Genomic DNA, 20,241 nt, shown 5'->3' on the forward strand with positions numbered 1-20,241 from the left:
CCGACATATTATATAAATTCGAATTTTCTGATTCTAGCACCGAGGAATTTTGCATCCTAAAAGTAAGCACAATAAAATATGATGTATCCCACCCCTGAAGCCGCCTTGCTCCGTGAACACCGTGCACCCATGGTTGGTAGCTCTACTGCTGGGCTGGTCCTGTGTAACAACAAATAATACCACTAGCTAGTACATTAAGGGCATCCTCACTTGATAGCTTTGAACAACGCTTACAGTTAGATGTGCAAAGGGTAGGGGCGACAGGTCGTCGTTCAATGTGATATAATCAGCCGCCGCGCCGCGTGCCTTCGAATACGAGTACCAGCTGTAAAGATCCAGATAAAATTTAACCTTTAAGTTTTGTCGGCCCTGCTAAATCTACCGTTAGGCGCTGCCAGGATCTCCCCATGCACACCCTCAAACATCAGTGGGACGAGATCTCGATATTTTGAGATCTGCCGTTTAAAAAATGTTAAAAACATGCTTGATTTTTTTATGTGAAGTTTTAAAAACAAAGACATTTGAAAGTGTTTAGAATGTTCGTGATCTGTAAAATCAGGCCTTGTTTTGCTCTTAACTTGTGCATGTTGTCTACAACTGTGATGTCCCCGGGCTACTGTATGTACGGTGTGACAGTCTGCTCACTTGACTGCTCATTCTTAACATATTTGCAGACGGCCTTTGCTCCAGCAGCCATGAATTATAATTAAGATTAACAATTGTCCTTCTGCCGAGAAAAACCGGATAGGCGGGGCTTCAGCATCCTTCGGTTACCTGACCTGACCTCAACTGATTGTCGATTCCCTGACCATGAAGTCACGTGTCCTGATCTCGCTCTCTTATTTGATAAGTTGTTAATTTGATTGACACCTTATTAACGTTGCAACAAGCTAGCGCCAAGTCGGCCGCGCAGCAATCAAACAACAACTGACTCATGTCGCGGCCACATTCAACGTAAGCCGTCGTACGATTTTGAAGTCGCAGAATTTTCGGCATTTTCAAGCTGGTTGGGCTAAAGTGTAGTTTGCGGCCCAACTTATAACTTTGTCTGATCGACGCGCTAGACTAGCTGTGTTTCAAGGGTCCATTTTACGTCCGACGGCATATGTCTTCGTTTCTGACAGCGGGCGCCCGTACTTGACGTCAGAACCGGGTGGGATAAAACGTCGGGCGAGCCCGAGTTCACGTCGTCCGAGCCCCTACTACGTCTTTCAGTCCCCTCTTACTCACGACGCGACGATTAAACTGCTCGGTGATCGAGGATTATGGTATGTGTATTCAAACTTATGACATCGACAGCGGTATAAAAAGGGCTTTGCCCAAAATTTCAAGGTTTCGAACAAGTGGACACAACAATCCACCCAGTTAAACACGCCACCGTCGCCAACTAGTATATACTGCGACGAATGCACGGTTTTTGCTGAACACATCAAAACAAGTAAAAGTTGATAACTATCACTTAGATACCTGTGTCGTCTTATCTTTGAAGTTGGGAAACGTTAAACTAGAACAGTATAGACCACGAACGTACAAGTCTACATAATGACGTTATACCATGCGTTTTGGTTGGGCGCAAATCATGTCGTCGAGTTGTCGTCCCGTTTCCCAAACCATGCCTTTTCAAGTTAAGCTTCACGGCAAACGTAACAAACATTTGATACTTTCTACAATGAACGTCTGTGAATATCAAGGCTTAAACCTGGACAGAGAGACTTTGTCTGTGACATTGACAAGAAATTTCAGCGTCTCTAAAAGAGAGCCAAACGTCAAGATTATGGAGTTACAAAAAACACTTGAATGTCCTAACCACGAAAGAAAGCCTTACACAGACCAGGCGGGGCAAGAGCCGTGGAGACACAATAAGAATTTCTGATCGTGCACCTCAAAAAGTGACAAAGTTATCATTTTTTAAAACTTAAATGCATAGAAAAGACACCCAAAGTTGTGATATTTCATCAACCTAGCATACTTCTTCGATCATGATATCGCAGGTGCAATAAAGTAGAAAAACGGACAAAGACAGGTACTTACTGGTTTAGTGTTGTTGGTGGAGCGAAGTCGGTTTATGTCAGCTCGCTGTCCACTCTCCAACTTTATAGTGCTAGGGTATATATATACCATACTATTATTAGATTGGTGAAAACGTCATTCAAATGAACAATCGTGATTGGTCAAATGTGATGGTGTGACACCGCAAGAAAAGAAGACGCTCGAAAACTCCAAATGTCTGGAGAATCACGTATACGTAATGTACCACCTAGGCCTTCTCATGCTGTCTATTTCTATTTCTATGTATTGATAAAACGTCCTTGGGCCAAGACACGAATCCCATGACTGTTTGAACCACCGTTTAGTTCACACAACCTTTTCTGCCCTCCCCCATCGTTCAATGTGCACTGAAGTGAAACGCAACTAAATCAAAGTGTTGTCCATTACAAGTCACTGACCTTGGAAAGAAATGCATGATATCAAAAGCATTAAAAATTGACAATTAATAATTATATAAAGTATCAGCTAGATTTGGGACCATCACAGACACAAGCACACATGGTACATTGTGTCGTCAGGTAGTTGACCTAATAACAACTCGTTTCCTTGTCGCCTTTCCTGGTGACACCTGGCACCTACATAGACACCTGAACTAAAGATGGCTGGGTCTTCACAGCGATTCTCGGCACATGAACCAATTGCCCCATAAATCTCAAATCCCCCTGTCCAATCACAACATTTGCTTACTTTGACGTTTACGCAAAGTAAGGTATAGTAAGGGATTGGGGCTCGGACGTGAACTCGGGCTCACCCGACGTTGTATCCCACCCGGTTCTGACGTCAAGCACGGGCAACCGCTGTCAGAAACGAAGACATATGCCGTCGGACGTAAAATGGGCCATCGACACACAGCTAGAGCGTCGATCAGACCAAGGACATTATCCTTGATCAGACAAAGTTATAAGTTGGGCCGCAAACTACACTTTAGCCGCAGGCCGTGTCAGAACTAATCAACCGGCAATGATATAAGACAGCCTTTCTGTAACAACTGACAGCTAGCTGACGTTTGTACTACACATTATGAATTCCCTCAGTTTTCGATCGTACGATGATCGTATAACGAACGTAACTGGATCCTTAATCTTATCCTCTATCTTCCTAAACTTCGTCCGGACTTATAGAGATTTTACTTCATCTTTGTGGCGACGGCCCTACCAGTTGAAAAGACGAAAACTAATGTTGTGAAGTGTGATTATCCTAAGAACGCCCTGTTTGCAATCGTACGACCATCGCACGACGTTTGTGACCAGGCACTTGCCTGTCGTTACTCTTGTTAAAGTGGATGTCGCACCGTGATCGAGGAACCTGGGCCCTCCAGGTGTCGGCAGTTCTGGTATGGACCCTGGCCTACTGCCGCCTCTACTGTGTGTGGGGCTCCGGCTAGAGAGAGACTTTTCCAACTTTTAGAGACGTCTCAACTATCTGGGTAAAACTGGAGCTGATTGGAGGGCCGACGTCGCGTTACCGTCAACGTCAACAGTTGCCTAGCAGCCAAGGTGTGAAATCAGCGTTATAAATAACTCTGTTACACCCACCAAGTACCCTTAAGGTAAGCTGAACATCACGCATCAACCACCCCTTAAGGTAAATTAAATACCACGCAGTAATTAGGCTGTCTTGAAGGTTATGAACCGATGTGATTCTGCCCGATTTTTATTCAATACGTTGTACTTGAAACTTCAGATTTCCCTACATTGCACACCCTTCACGAACCTTAGGCCTTTCCCTCCGTTAGCGAGAAACAGATTTGCGTCTATTTTACCACCTTCTGCAAAACCTGAGCAGGGCCCATGATAGTGGATCAGCCCGCTGCCCCTCCGGCCTTAAAAAGGGTTGCTGGACCTTCACATTCTCTCACTCGAGTTTGCCCCGTGTACCTGAATGGAATACCTAACTGTGTTGTGGTTCATTTTGTTCGTAGATTTTTACGTTTCTTTTTCACTTAGTGGGCTTTACGTCGCAAAAAAAAACAGTTTGTATAATAAAGTTTAACAGTTAGTGATTCACAACAAAAGGAATTGACAAGCCGACGTCCGTCACCTCCCGCAGGGCAATACTGACTGGTTCTACCATGCACCGCAGCTCACTCACGTTTGAGATTGAAGTACTAGTATGTATAATTGTTTATTCCCTAATAATTACTGTATGACAGTATCTATGTACATACATGTATTTCTATACCATACAACAAAGTTTACACTACCTCTCACATAGTCACTGACTTTATGATTAGAATATTATTCACGATGTAACAGTGTGATTTAAATTTAAAGACAACAAAACCTAGAAAACTTTAAAAGATTCGATCTTTATCTATGAAATTCGTTGAGCGACCTGTCAAATGTTTGGTCGCTCAGCGTCTAGTGTAACCCGTCTTGCAAATTACGGCCGGCCTAAAATGCGACACTTGTCCATCCATCGCCCATCAAATTTGTACCTGGCCATATTCATTAGTACACGAACATTTTATCATTTTACAGAAAGAAATTATGGTATGATGCAAACTGAATGCCTTTGTTTGTACGATTTATATCAACATCTATCCATCTCTCTCTATATATATCTATATATTTATATTTATACACAAAAATCGACAGTTCAGCTCGCTATCTTTTGGAGATACGCTTTGCTTCGAAGAGTCTTGCTGTGAGAAACTTGCACTGATTAACGATGTCAAAGTCCTTTTGCAGTAACTCCAGAAATCGTTTGTCCCTCGAAGGCCATCTCGGATAATGGCAGAGAAGAACTCTGGTGTGAGGCCTAGAGAGTTGTTTTATGGTGAAGATGAGGTCTCTGTGAAGTTCTTCGAAGTAGATGATGTCTGTGCCAATGATGAAGTCATAACTCTTGTCAGAGAAACGGTCGAGTCCTTTTCCCCATGTCAGTTCCTGAACCTGCCAACAAATGCAGATGTGCAGATCACTGAATCAATCAATCAATCAATTAATCAATCCAAATTTACAGATGATAAATCGATTTATTACCAACATAATCTTTATTGTTTTGTTCAAAATTCAACTTTTGTTCAAATTCAACTTTCACTCCAATGGTGAAAGTTTATGATCAGGCCCAGGGATTTTAGAACTGCATTTAGATGACTTTCTACCATTGCTGTTATGTTGGATTTAAATCACTTTGTGTACACATAGTACCTTCGGAGTATGTCGGCATCCTTCTGTGTTCCTCCTGACGTTTTCCTCCAGGTTCCACAGCACTTCTCTCAGGTCAGTCAGGGTCACGTCTGCTCCTGAACAACAAATATATACGAATTACATTATACATTCTGGGACAACAACATTGATTTCACAGTGGGGGTAGAAAATATTTCCACAATCTATTGTTCTAAAAGGACACTGGAGACAATGAGAATTGTCAAACTTTATCTTCAACGAAAAGCAGAAGCGTGATTTCGTGGGTCTTACCCATTAGGCTTGCCACAATCCCAACAATGCCAGTCCCCGCCCCCAGCTCCAGAATGGTTTTGTCCACCAGGTCGAGATTCCCGCCATCCAAGTACTCACAGAACGCCTCACCCTGTTTTGTTTTACATAGGACAAGAAATCAAATATGGCTGTTTTCATTTACATCATACCCACACACAGGCAAACACGCCTGTCCTTGGTGCTGAACACTATCCACACACAGGTAGACACACCTGTCCTTGGTGCTGAACACTATCCACACACAGGCAAACACGCCTGTCCTTGGTGCTGAACACTATCCACACACAGGCAAACACGCCTGTCCTTGGTGCTGAACACTATCCACACACAGGCAAACACACCTGTCCTTGGTGCTGAACACTATCCACACACATGTAAACACACTTGTCCTTGGTGCTGAACTCCATTTACCCACAAGCAAGCACACAACCAATGGTTGTTAGAGTTATTTATTTGTATCATAATCATTACATTTAAGCAATTTCTCACACTCTTTCAACACCCACAATAGTTGCTGCAATAAATTCGGCAACAAAAGTTGTAGATGTGGGCCACCGTAAGTACCCGTACTTACTGCGTGCCAGACCTTGTACCCCACCTCTTCTTCCATAGACACTTGGATCTCCCTGATACGCAGACTCCTCCCCGCGAACGTGTAAGGCACGAGTTCCGATCTGTCCCGCATTTTCCTCTGTTTTGTCGCATTCTTGTCGTCGGCCGTCGGTTTCCCTGCTGCCTTAGTTGTTTCAAGCGTGCTCTCTTCGGCTTTTGTCGTAGTCAGTTCGGGCTTCCAAATGCCGAGCTTGTCTCCTAGGTCATCCGACAGCATGGCTCTTATTTGCAGTGAGGATTATTGGGCAGACGGTTCCTACAGTAATAGTTGTAACAAAAAGAACGTTTTTGAAGTGACGTCAGCGATATGTCATATGACATATTGGTGTCCCTATTTGCATTATTCAGTACATCATAGCTCAAGCGCTAGCGTTTTCGTACATTCCAAGTCTTTTTTTAACCACTTTTAAACAGCTCATAGAAATAACCTAATAGGCTAGGTTATGATTTTTTTACATGAAATAGGAACACCAATATGCCAGTCGGCAACTATCTCCTTCATTGGTATGGAAGGTGACTAGTACTAGAAAAACCCTATAAAAAGAATGCGATCTATACTATGATATAGTTAACAATGATATATGCGTAATTGGCGCCCTCTGTCGTATTCTTTTCAAAGTGCAGCTTACAAGCGGATAGAATCTGTGAAACTACAGAATGCCAAGGTAGATGTTTGCGCTTTCGATGCGGACTTTTTGGCTCCTGAAAGTACTAGAAAATTGGTTATATAAAATAAATGAAATTGGGTTAATAATCTGCCAGAGAAAATAGCTAGCCAAAGAGATTTGCAACCACAGCATATTTGGACAATCGACGAGATCCTTGCAGGTCGTGTGGGTGGTTGGTTATTCTGTTACAACCTGCTTCAAAATTATATATCATCGAAATCTTATAACGATTTACGATGAATTTGACCGCGCGCTCAATGCAATGATAACTTGGCCCGATTCTTTCGCCAGATCGCCAGTGATGTAAACCAATGAGAATTCTTTCTTGCTTGCCTAAAAGCATCGTGAGGCAAAAAGCAGCTGTTGAGCTCCGTTAGGAGGCACGCGGTGCAGCTATGTGGTGGGCTATTCTTGGCTAGTCTTAGGCCACAAGGCCAATAATGGTAGCACAGCCTGCCAACGTTCCTCATTCACACAAACAAACAATAAACATTCACGCTTAGTCTCTACCCGACTCGATGGGTTGCTGAAAAATAGTAGATATTGGAAAAATACACTGAATGGACAATCTAATATACCTGAGGAGGTAGCCAATTAAAGGAGTCCTTTGATATTTATTCTAATACAGAATATAGAGACTAATCTAAGCTTCCTGCCGTCTTGCCGTCTTGTGGACGAATTTCTTTTCTTGGTAATTTTCTCAAGGAATTCAGTTGTAACGTTGCAGCGATCATCGGAAACAAGATGGACTCGAGATGTCATACGTACGAACATACGCAAATACACTACCAACCGGTTAGAAAGTCACCACAATGAGCATCTACTTCTTCACATCAATGTAGCACTTTGATACTTTGCCATTTTCAAATTATATTGCCCTTTATGAGTGCACATACATTGGTACCTTTGTCAACAACTACATGCATTCCAAAATGGAGGTCTACCGCTACCGAAGTAGATAACACGATTGCGAACAAATCATCATAGCTTTGCGCATACTTAGACTACTGCAACCAGTTAATCGCTTCATGGAACACTATGGCACATCATATTTCCACATTTGGTAACTTAACTCTAATGCAAAGAAAAAGCAGAAGATGCTCCCACTTACCAACCTATAGTCCTGCCGACCACCCACAGGAGAGATGAACTACATAGATAAACGTGGGCTTGGATCGATCATAAATCATAATGTTGTTTCAAATAGATATTTGTTCGTGGCCCGACAAAGCTTGAAACCCTTCTTGTGGGTCGGACTTGTGTATCAACATTGAAATTTCTACCATTTTTGGCAAGATCAAAGCAATGAAAATGGAATGTTTAATTTTGTCCAACAAAATCCATTGCCAAAGGACGACACAGTCTAAACTGACAGTCGAGTTCGGCCCTATAGGCTTTCTTGACATTCATGCGTCGTCAACATAGGAGGCAATATTTTAATTTTGATATTTGATATTTTACTAAATATATTTCGCAATGACGTGAAAAGTTATGAGACTGACTCCTGCAAGGCGAAGTTAGCCTCCCTACTAGGCACCGCATGGCAGGTGTTTTCCTGTTTATCATGCGTTGTCCGACTAGTTTGGTTTTTATGTGTTTGCTTGATTGTTTGTTTGTTTGTTTGCGTGCACGTGCTTGTCTGTAGTTGTGGCATACAGTAGAATCAGGGACGGCAGACTGACAAGATTCGTAGGTCATATTGGAGGTCAAATCTTCTCGCAGGCTGTTGCGAAGTGAAAGTGGAATGTGCACAGTGTCAACAAGATATCAAATGGATAAAACAAGCAATTACCTCAACATCAAATTCTTCAAAATCTTCAAAATCTTCTATTTCTTGTTTCCCACATAGCCTGTTATGCGTAGTGATGCACTGGCAGCTTATTAACATTAGGAGATTCAAAGGAATGCCTGAATCCCGTTCTCCACATTGATAGCTCTCCTTTATACAGTAGATAAGTGATTTATTCAATGGAGAATCAGTATATATAAGGCATGCAACATGTGTGCACTAAATCACAGAGGTCCATCAGTCTGTGTTGTACGAACGAAGGACACGCACATTTCATATTTTGAGTCATCTTTGCTTTCAACACATATTGGCTAACAATCATGTTGGCAAATCAGCATTCCAACACAAACGTTCGACAACCCTGCAATCCTTTGCTTTTCTTCAGGACGACCGAAACTTTGGCTACGCACTAACTGTAATATAAAGCTAGTCGATAGTCGTCGCTCCCTGCACTCATCAAAGCCAGTCCTACTCTGTGGCTGGCTGCATTCATCCGCCCGCACTTCATAAATATCTGAAATAAAAATTCAACGTGTAAGTATGTGTACAAGCCTACTTGTTGGAAAGTAAAAGCTGAAGAAGACCAGACTAAAAGGGTTGATTGACACATTGATGGACCCCTACTCTTCTCGATACTGAGGTCTGGTGGGTTCACTGATGGTTGCTCGAGGTGTGGCTCTCTGACAGGGACCTCTGGCTTTACGTCCCATCCGACAGGACGTTCCTAACCTCCTTTTTTTACCCGGGTTGAGTGGGGAAATACCTTTCCCAATGGTGCAACCGTGGGATCTATAAAGGGCTAAAATAGTCACACGACCACTGGCTACCTACTTTGTTTTTTTTAATTATTTGGTTGTATTTTTCTCCATATATATTGGGTATGTTTTTCCCTTTTCTTTTCACAGCGGCCTAGAGGGTTTGCGCATCTTGGGGCACAGCGTATTCAAATAGATGGCGGCCGGCTTGTTGAATCAGGCGTTTTGTTTTGTTTCTTCGAGCAGATATTTCGATGGCAGACGTTGGCCGTTTGGATACTGTCCGTCTGCGTTGCCTGTCGTTTACGAGTTTGCCACCGATACATCTACTATCAGGACCTGGACTAGTGCCTGATAACTTTGACACCTGAAATATTATCTCGAAACTGCTCGTCACCTACTACTGTAGTTCCCGCGCAATGAATCCTGGGAAAACTTTAATCTCCGCCCCCTCTGCAACATTTCAAGATGGCCGTCCGTCTGTGGAAGTAGACCGGTTTGTTTTCCTCCTCTTCCGCCCGACTTTCGCTGTGTTCCCTCACTGTTAGCTGTCGCGATCGGCCAGTCGGTGAGTTTCCAACATCTATGGATGTCGTAGAATGCAAGGGACATGAAGAATTTACCCAGGGGAGAAGGTAAGGGAGGCTGTAGGGTGGTGGAAAACGGCCCAGTCCGCTCGGTGCAAAGGCCGTCTGGGGCAGATTTTGCCATCATGTCGGCGGAGGAAATACAGAAGCGGAAGAGCAGTATTGAGCGGGACCAGGTTGTTTTGGTGGCAGAGATTGCCCGGATTGACGACCCGATCGAAGGCGAGGTCTTGAAAGCTTCCAAAGTGCCAAATTTGGAGGAAATTTTACGAGATGGTACAGAGGGAGGAGAAGCGACGGACGGTACCAAGTGTGGAAACGGGGGTGGCGTGCGAGATGTGAATAGGACAGATCAAAACACAGCGGACATCACGTCGTCTTGCTTTGAGGAGATCGACTTGGAAGGGCAGGAAGGATGCCAAGACTGTTCTCAAGAATCCAATAACTCAAAACAAATCAGACCTCCTGGTGCTAGCCGTGGAACCAGTACAATTTCTGAACCAAATATGGGGAGGGCTGATTTGAATGGAAGTCCTGAGGGTCACGCGTCTAATACAAGTTTCACCGATGGGAAGACACTGATATTGAAGACTTCGCAACAAGGCCAAGACACTTCTCCGGAGAGCATAACAAATGGCTGCACGCTTGGTAATGCAAAGAACGGCATCTATGGAAGTCGGCCGCGTAACGACAGCGAAAGTAGCACTGGAGTTGCACACCCAGATTCGCAGGAATACCCCGCACCTGTGTTGGAGGTCACGTGTGAGGAAGCCTTCGTGGCGACCGTTTCTCGTGACAGAAGGGTGTCCAGGACTTCGCTGGACACAAAGTCAGAAGATCTCGCATTAGAAGGCGATCGTTTGGACCATGTAGAACCAGAAATCCGTCGAAAGTCAGCCACAATCCCCAGGACTAGCACTGACACATCTTTAGCGCAAAGCGATGCACAGTCCTTCACGAGTATATCCAGTCTAAGCACAGAACTGTCAACAAGTGCATCGATAAGCGACACCTCCCGTAGTAGTTCGTTAGTGGTAGACACAGAAGACGCAGGTTTTACAGACATAAGCTTGCAAGGAAAGACGATATTTCACGAACGGAAGAGCTCGATCAGCAGCACAGGAAGCAGCTGTTTAGATGACAGTACTGCAGTGGTTCAAGGAGCAAAACCCAAGAGGCGTGGTCTGGGGATGTTCCTCTCAAAGTGAGTAGAAAGTTTTCAGCCCATTTTCAATTTTGACAAAAGGTGGGAACTAACAGACCCATTGTTGACATTCATAACATAGTGAATGAGTGATATAACTGACCCCTTTATGATGTGTAGACAGTAAGTAGCTTTACGGGTTTATTGTCTACCTGTGTTTACATGGTCATTGATTGGCTCAGCGGCTTTCTATTGTCAAATCAATTAACCCCTCCCACTGCCTAATTGGATTAAAGGGAGAGGGGTGCTATTCCTCTTAGGATATACTCACATGATTCAGTATAAAATACAAGTTAACTTCTGATTTACAGATTTACTGTTTGTATATATGTGCAAGTACTTCTGTGCAAACAAGTACAGTATAGTATAAGTCATTAGAAAGGATGAAATAAGGTTGTCCTGTAGAGGATTACTAGGAGTTTGTCATGGGAAACTTGTCTCTTTTGTCATCAAAGCACACACTGTCAGCCATCTACTGTTTGTGTGTTTGTCAAGTCTAAACAGAGGGAGATTAAAGGGATAAAGACTGAAGGTTTAGCCAGCTTGATGGTCATGTTTATATTGAAATTGTCTTTGGTCTAATTCTGTCCCTTTTTTAGTCTAACATGGAAAAATGACATCTTGCAAGCTTGGTATATGAAACTCAATGACAATCCCAATAATTCTGTGTAGAATTAGGCTATGCTATCCAGCTACAATTTAGATGTAGATTATCCAGGCTGCTATGGTAGACTATGTACTTTTAAGTTGTAATTTGAAGGAACTATAAAAACTGGAATTCTGTCATGGATATGTGGTTGACAGCAGACAGCTGAGGACCACAGGCCACAGGTCACTCAATGATAGTGATACAGCTGAATCTGCCTGCAATCTAAAACACCCCATAAAGCGGTGTCTTCTGAACCAAAAAGATAAAAGACATCAAAGTCCAGAGAATTGTTGAATCTGACCAAAGTTTGACCATGTCAGCTCTAGAGTCCAGCTTTGATGATTACAGCAGGCCAATCCTGGCAGTCAAGTAAAATCAACATTCTGGCAATGATTGAATGAAAAAGTGTTGGCTTGTCAATAAGATTTTTGGCATTTTTAGATTTCATTTTGCATGACTATGTTTTGACAGAGGTGGGAGGGGCTATAAGGTTGATCTGTTCTGACTGAAGAAACAAGGAAAAAGAAAGATACAGACAACATCACACTAACATTATGTTCATGTTTACCCAAAAATTATAATAGTTTTATAATGTCACAGCAATTATGCAAGAATCAGGTTAATGATACCTGTGATGTTAGCTATTTATTACAATCGTTAAAATTACTTAATAGTTAATTTTGCTTATTTATCTAAAGTAGAAAATTGACAATGATACGTTAATTGCAAATGCATGCCTGGAGGCTAATAGAATTGTGAGTTGCATTGAAAAAAAGGAACAAGCAATGAATATATTATTGAATTAGCCTGAAACAGAGAAGTGTAACTAAGACTGAGTATGTTCAGCTTATGTCATGTGACGGTTGATGGCTGTCATTGTTCTCAGGGTGGGCAAAGGTTTTGTGGACTCATTCTGATGTGGCAACACTGGACTGACGTAATCCCTATTGGTATGATCAAACATAAGAATGGTACGAAGTCTGATGTTCTCTAGTCCGTGACTTAGCTTTGTGTATGGCAAATATTTGTCACCCCCTACCTTCACATATGTCCAACAATTGCAATAATGACATTCCACATACTGTGAATGTATTTATTTTTGATGGGACTCAATTTCGCAGTAGGAGGGGAAAGAAGTCTGTTTGCAAATTTCATAATCAGAGTACATGTACATTGGTGTACAAGTTTGTTAAGGGTATTTCTATATGCTGCCCCTTGCTCATATATGAAGTGTGGAATTTGCTTGGGCTGTTTTATTGATATGATACTGTATTTGAATATATACAGCCTAAAACATGAAGCATAGACATACTAGTATATGTAAAGGTATATTTCTCTTAGTTCCTCATGGCCCTTTCTAGGATGATATGTTTCGCACTAGTTAGGAGCAGGCAACGCTAAGGAATGATGTCATTTTCCTGCAGCCATGTCCCAATGGAGATAGATTACTAGACAGCTGAACAAGCGTTTTCCAAATACGATTGGGAAAAGGAACATTATAAGGGCTTGTATGAGTCACCCATTAGGTGTGGCAGCTATCCATTCTTACTGCTGGAGGAAGGCATTTATCATCATACTACTGTTCAGCTGAGAATCGTTACTTATATTCAAACATGAGGCAAAGGAATTGAACGAACAGGGCTGGAAATACTGGGTTAGTGGGTACATGTATACTTTTGTGCATCCAAAATTGGAGCTGTGTGCCTAATTTTTTACTATGGCAGTATGGGTGTACTATTGCACCTATTGTGTAGGGTTATATACATGTACTATTCCATACTACTATACAGCATATTCTTTAGATGTCAAAATTTACTTAATAAGCTGGGTTATTTTAATGTCATGTAATTACAATTATGCACTGAGGATGTATGGCAAATTGGCAATGTGTGTATGCATGTATTGGGAATGGCAGAAACACACAGAGACAACCTTGCCAAAAAGACAGACATGAATTACTGCACTCTCTTATATCTGTACTACTTACTGATGTCCATACCTTCACAAAGCCCAATTTTTCAGTTAACCTAGTACATCAGTGTATGCCCGTGTGACAGCTTGGATCAGATAGATGAGAGGGTTTGTCATACCTCTGTAGTGCCTGTAGGCCATCATCACAGTCAGAGGGGTTCTTTACCTGCTCTTAAAACTGACTCTAATTGTATCTGACTTAAAAGAATGACCCACTTGAATATACAGTTACTTAGTTACTAGTAATGCCATGTTGCGCAGCAAATTATAGCACCCATATCATACAGAGAACTTATCCAGTTGCTTGATTAATTTTTTATCATGTAATATTCTACCTGGATATCTAACCTTCATTGATGTTTAGTGCCAGTAAGTTGAAGTCACTGCTTTCTGTAGCCTTTCCTCTAGCAGATTTCTTTCATCCACAAATACGTTAATTGGATGCCAGCTTGTTTGGTGGAAAGACATGTCATGTCAAGCCCTGAGGGTATACTGTATAGGGTATGGGTCCGGAAAGTACAGGGCTCGAAATACAGCATTTGTTTTCTGCCTGTATAGTTCCGATTTTACCTACACACATGCAGATGGCATTTCCAGCCCTGTCGTAGTAGCTTAATTTAAAGGGCTTTCCTGACGTCAATTGTTGCCCACTTTTAGGTCATCCCCAGCCTAAAGGGAAAATAGTTGTCAGATGTATTCACTTCCTGTTGGTATGAGTTTGCTTATACTAAGTTATAGGTAGACATTACCAGTACTAGACAATGAGTTTGCTTATAGGTAGACATTACTAGATACAGACCACACAGAAGACATGGAAGCCAGTTTTTTGTCTAGCGTGCCTCTATGTGGAGGGAATTTGAAGTTAAGACTGTGGGATGCCAGGTATGTATTTGGAATTTTTCATTCCTTGCTTGACAGGCTGTCTGCGTTGGGGGGAGGGGATGGGGGCATTCACATCTGTAACATCCAAGCCTTTTAAATTAAAGCATTTTTGTAGGAATACTTGATGAAAGTTGAGAGTCTTTCACAGTTAGTAAACTGGTCAAAATATAATATTGAAGCGGAATGTTGTGTTGACCAGTTCAAACCAGGAAAAAAGTCGTTAGGTATAGCTGTCAGGTTTGTTTGTTCTCGTGCCTATTCAACCATGACATCTTGATAATACTGTCAATACTGTCACACTCACAGACAACATTGCACAGTCAAGAAACAAAGTAATTGTAACATTCCAATATTTTTCAGACAATGTAATAATCTCAGTTAGGAAGGTTGTTTTTTTTACTCCAGTTCGAATAGGACTAAGGTTGTACTCAATGTTTGTAGGGCTATTTCTGAGTGTTTACAAATAAGATGTATCTTTCTGGTTCATATTCAAATAAAAAACCTTGACTTTCTACAAATATCTAAACCAGGTAGGTCTTATCAAACAATGTTTTCTGGTACAGTTACAATGAACCAGTCTAGGGACCAGTCTTGGTTTTTCAATTTTTATTTGCTAACTTGCTGGTATTTCTGACAGTGTTCCTCAGACATCCTTCTTGAAGTCTTATGCAGAGAGCTTTCTACTAGGGCCTACATCAGCTTCACAGTGCAGTGTTTTGTAAACAAAGGGCCATTAAAAGGGCTTTTTCAGACAAAGGTGTTGTTAAAAACCACCTGTCTGTATTGCCTTGTGGTTGTATTGTGGCTGTAACAGTAAAAGTCCACAAACAAATCAGTGCAGGTCAAGTGTTTGCTATAGGAAGTGGTTGGTTGTAAATATGTACTCAGAAGAGGATGTACCAGACTGGGTGTAACTGGCCAGAATGCACCCTTGCCAAATTATACCCGGGTATATTCTAACCAACATTGATTGTTATTGGGAAGATCAGGATGAAAACACAGTCTGAGAGAAAAGTCTGTACTCTCTGGTGTACACATAGTCTCAGGTAGTGAATATTTTTACTTTCAATTGTCTAGCTATCAATCAATGCATTAAAAGTTAAGATCTTTCAAATGTTGACTAGTCTTGTAATGTTTGTTGGCACCTAATCTCCAAGCAGATCTTTTGGTGGGGGTAAGACAGTATCAAATTGGCCAGTCTGTAACCATTTCCCCACCCTTTAGTTGGCACCTGCGGTAGCATTTGGCTCTGTCAGGAATGCCTGTCATTGTATGTATTTTTTCCTATTTAGTGTTTATTTTACCCACCAGCTGAATTACCAAACTGTAATGACCAAGGAGTCAAATTGGTGTATCACTAAGTAATGTACATTTGTAAACTCTTCTATTGAAACAGCGGTTATGGCTATTATGGAGACTAGAGAGTGTTGCTAGGAAGCCAGGGTAGCGTGGCACTACATGTGACAGTTGTAGGTGACCTAAATTATCTGACAATGGGTTTGACCAGTTCAGAGGTCCAGACAGACATGATGTCTAGTCTGTAGTACAGTGTACTTTCTTGTATGCCCCAGTGCAGTGTGCATGATAAAGTGATATTACTCTCACAGGATACAAAGAATAACTGTAACATTGATTTTGCTGTATTGACCATCCCAATGTGTCATGTTACAGTATTTAACACAACCACTTGAAATGTAGGGCATGTATTGTGGAGGTTGCAAAGCAACACCCCCTCAGTCTGGAATGCCCTCTAGTGAACCTTGGTCCTTTGCCAGCACTATGGTTGGAGGTGATGAAATCTTCTGTAAATCTGGAATTATTCACTGCCTTTTCAAGGTGTTATTTTTGGTTGAAGGAATTTGTCTCATGTATGAACAATCATTTGTTCCATTGTACTACTACAGTAATATGTACTACAGTATCTTTTCAGCAGAGAATTCTTGATAAATGATATTTACCATGCCCATGAATTTTAAGGTGCTGCAAACTTGAATGAATGTGTAGTACTTCTAATGAAAACACATCTGTTTAGCCTTTCAGCATTGATGTCTGCTTGTTCATGAGGAATCCCAAATGTTTTGATTCATCTATCAAAATATGAAGGTTGATACATAAAACTTTTATGAGAAAGCATACTGCAAAGAAACCCTTTATCGTCACAAGTTCCTCAAACTCAGATTGATTTACAGTAGTCTCCTTAGCACTTCCTATTTTGTAACTGACCCAAATCAGTCACCCTGTAGAGCGTTACTTATTGAGTGAGTTGGAAAGTAGTTACAGTGTACTTGAAAGAAGATCTATGTCTCGAATCGAATCGTAAGGAGGTCAGTGGAAGAACTTTTGTATCTGTAAAAAAACTAAAGCTTAAGTCCCATAACTTAATAAGAAATTCACAAAAACTCTAAATACTTCACGGAGGTTTGAGATTCTGAATTTCCTCTCATTAATATTGAAGTAGCTGTGAACTTCTGAAGATGTTGACTGCCATGGTGAATGCAGCTGTAAGGAGGGGCCATACCAGCAGCTTAGCATTCCCACCTCTGCTGTCTAGTTAAACATTACAAGGTCAGGACAATGTCAACAGTAGGCATGACTCACTACATTAGCATGTCATGGGGGTAGAATTCCCTAACCTCCAGGGCCTGTATGAGGAGAAAAACAACACAATATTAGATACAAGAGATTGGATAAGTGACAGACCTGTTTATGCCTTGCCATAAATGTAATTAATCTTCAAGCAGATGTTCAGTACAAAATCTTAAAAGTTTTGAATTTGACCCAAGGACAGGCTGTCAGAAAACTTGAATATTTTCCACTCGCAGAAAAACTGTCTGTTCAGAAAACTGAAACATCTGCTTGGAGATTGATAAAATTTGCATGCATACCCAAATGCAAGTATATAGGCATGTTCACACATAGCAATACCTACATACAAATGGCTGCAAAAACAGCCATGTAGACAGTTTTGGTTTGTCTCAATTGCCCGTTATAATGTGTTTAAAAAATGTATAGCAGTACACATGTCACTCTCTCATTCGGAATGCTCTTTGTTCCATGGCAGTGCATCGGTACACTTTGATCCTGTACATTTTGAAAACAACATGCCAAACTATGTGGTGCTGTGACGAATAAAAGCAAATTTGAGAAGCCAGGTATGCAGTTCAATCTACCAAAGAATGATTATGTCAGCAGTATGCCTGGACCATGCTGGGTTCTTCGCATTGTAAGAACAACTGAGTGGTTTATTAGAATCATGCCTCGCAGCTACAAGTAGTACAAGCTGAATCGACACATAAGGGAGGGTTAGAAAAAGTTACATTATTAACAATAGCATGAAAAATTGATTACCACACACGTATCTTACCTGTTTTGTGCTCCAAATAGCCACATGCAATCTGCAGAAAAAGATTTGACACTGCAAGACAAAAATTGAGTAACTTGGAATTTGAATGCCGTCTAATATGACAGGCTCGATATTATGAATCACATACTATAGAACATAAAAATAAAATATTTTGAGCCCTGACCGTTACTGCTATTTCCAATAAACAAAATCTAGCATTGCTATGCTTCCTCCTCAGTGCTTCTATTTTAGGCCTTGGGACTGGTGGAAGGGATGCAGCCTGCCGATCATGCAGGGCAGTATGGGTAAAGGGTTGAAGTCTGCCATCTCCGATTGTCTTGTTAGAAGGCTACTTTTTTACAGTCCAGCCAATTTGCCCATGTCTATTTGACCATGTCCGGTCATATTTGCTGTATAATGTGATAGAACATCTGTACACCTGGTACCACTCCCAGACAAGGTCAGCACTGATAACTTTGACCTGACTGTGAAGTCCACCTGGGCTCAGGAGGTTTCATTCCCATAAATCCCACATAAACGGGAAGGCTGTTTCAGGGTTGTTATTATGGGAAGGTGGCAAAGTAGTCTTGTGGACAGAGTTGCTGATTTCTGACAGGCACCAGTGTGGTTAACTTGTATCCTCAGGAAAGGTACTCTACGTCATCTATTTCCTCACTCAACTCAGGTAAAAATGTGCTTATACTTATACCCACCTTGAACACTGTGAAAAGGCAGGAAAAGTTAGCAACAGTGTTGTACCTATCAAACAAGAGGTCACTAAAAATAAAACCACCACTGAAACTTTCAAGATTTACAGTATAGCTTACATCTCACATGCCAGTATGTGTGTAGGAGGACACCAGGGGCAACTCAATACTGACAGATGGAGAACACACACTATGGGGGGTACAGACTGTCCTGAAGTCTATTTAGCAGATCATTCCAATATCAGGAAAAAGGGATGATGTTCTCATGGTTTTACAACTTTTTGTAACATTATTCAGCTTTTGTTTCCTTAATTGCTTTGCATAGTTGTCTAAAACTTTGTATATATTGTACTGTAACTTTAAGACTATATTCTAAAACTGTCTTAAAGTCTATTAAGTAATTGTATTGGAAAGATTCCCCCAAACTATAGAATGAGATGGTATGTCCTTACAGGTGGTTTACTTTAAATTGGTTCCAAAAAGAGTAAGCATGATTTAAACCATGTGTTTACTTATGTAAGATAAAAGAAGCTCAAATGAACCCTGGGAAGCTTTTTCATTCCTTGATATTAGATACAGGAGTAGACAATTTCCCACAGTAGCTTTTGGCCCTTCTCAAAATATCTTTCTGGTGCAGATAACACTACATGTACATTGTACATAGAGGTAGTACATTATGAATGACCCAAGATTTTGGGTTATCATTAAATAATTCACACACTATCTGTGAATTTAATAGCCCCCTAATGCATATATTGCCTTATTGGTACTGATTACATTTTACAATGAATAAGGCATTTTTAGAGTAGTCTAATTACGAATTACAAAAAATTAAAGCAAAAACAATGTATTCATGCACGGTTAGCCCCTGGTGATGACTAACTCACCACAGAGGTGGGCGGTGTACTGAGCTGTGTACATTCCTCTACACTTCTCTACAGCAGACTCACACATGTGTAAAAATGTATGTTTCTCCTCTTGTGTGTTTCTCCAGAAACCTTTTCTCAAGAAAGTCCAGTGGCAAAACGTCCAGCGAACCCTCTCTGGGCTGGAGACTGTTCCGGTCCAAACAGGCGGCCCATAAAGAGGCCAGTAAGGCAGCAGCTCAGGTATATACAGATGTACATGTATGGTCTTACCTTCTAGTAGTTTACTTTTCATGTATTTTGAACAAAGAGAGGTAAGGTTTTCTTCTTTTAACAACACCTTGAACCGTGTAGTTGTAGTTCTAGACTTGTACATGGTGTTCACTAATAATGGTTCAGAAGTAGCCACACCTAATGTATTTGTTGCATGACCCTATTTGTTGCTATTTCGTCGGTTTCCATGGCATTCAGAAATAGCCAAAGGCACATTGTTTGCAATGCTAAAAGTTAAAGGCAGGCAAAACCTGTTTCAACATAGTATTACAATTTATTTGTGTGTGTTAAATTTTTTGCATACTACAGTACAGAACCGTGACCGATGTATGTTTTTCATCAAAAGGAAGATTTGAAAGTTTGTTACATGAAGTTGCATGACTCTATGAGATAGGACTGACATGGTAACACTAACAAGCATCAAAGAAATTTTTAAGTCATAG

General features: G+C 41.3%; 2 protein-coding genes across 7 annotated transcripts in view; one reads left to right on the plus strand and one right to left on the minus strand.

Moving 5' to 3' along the window:
* Window positions 1-4,635: 4,635 nt before the first annotated feature.
* LOC109478472 (protein N-lysine methyltransferase METTL21A-like) lies at window positions 4,636-7,942 on the minus strand. 2 transcript variants are annotated; one of them, XM_019780008.1, is made up of 5 exons: window positions 7,884-7,942; window positions 6,067-6,360; window positions 5,472-5,583; window positions 5,202-5,296; window positions 4,636-4,943 (listed from the first exon to the last, which is right to left on the minus strand). In XM_019780008.1, the coding sequence occupies exons 2-5, from the start codon at window positions 6,319-6,321 to the stop codon at window positions 4,656-4,658; spliced, it is 750 nt and encodes a 249-aa protein (XP_019635567.1). In that variant the 5' UTR covers window positions 6,322-6,360; window positions 7,884-7,942; the 3' UTR covers window positions 4,636-4,655. The 2 variants fall into 2 exon arrangements, with proteins under 2 accessions (XP_019635567.1, XP_019635568.1); XM_019780009.1 differs by lacking the exon at window positions 7,884-7,942 and having other exon boundaries at window positions 6,067-6,392.
* Window positions 7,943-9,732: 1,790 nt separating this feature from the next.
* Window positions 9,733-20,241, plus strand: part of LOC109478556 (TBC1 domain family member 14-like) — a 20,009-nt gene continuing 9,500 nt past the window's right edge. The window contains exons 1-2 of one of the 5 annotated variants that reach the window (XM_019780176.1): window positions 9,733-11,107; window positions 19,654-19,768. In XM_019780176.1, coding sequence (XP_019635735.1) covers window positions 9,927-11,107; window positions 19,654-19,768 — 1,296 coding nt within the window. In that variant the 5' untranslated portion in view covers window positions 9,733-9,926. Of the gene's footprint in view, window positions 11,108-14,512; window positions 14,610-19,653; window positions 19,769-20,241 lie in introns of those variants that run through there. The other 4 variants (XM_019780175.1, XM_019780178.1, XM_019780179.1 and 1 more) reach the window with 4 other exon arrangements.

This window comes from Branchiostoma belcheri, unplaced genomic scaffold (genome assembly GCF_001625305.1).
Source record: "Branchiostoma belcheri isolate BF01 breed outbred unplaced genomic scaffold, Haploidv18h27 scaffold44, whole genome shotgun sequence".
NCBI lineage: Eukaryota > Metazoa > Chordata > Leptocardii > Amphioxiformes > Branchiostomatidae > Branchiostoma > Branchiostoma belcheri.

Excerpts from the sequence above, each read along its gene's own strand:
- LOC109478472 (XM_019780008.1), bottom strand. The coding sequence starts at position 6,321 with ATGCTGTCGGATGACCTAGGAGACAAGCTCGGCATTTGGAAGCCCGAA. Across the intron at positions 5,584-6,066 it reads GGTACAAGGTCTGGCACGCA|GGTGAGGCGTTCTGTGAGTA; the intron begins GTAAGTACGGGT and ends AAAACAAAACAG. Across the intron at positions 4,944-5,201 it reads GATGCCGACATACTCCGAAG|GTTCAGGAACTGACATGGGG; the intron begins GTACTATGTGTA and ends ATTTGTTGGCAG.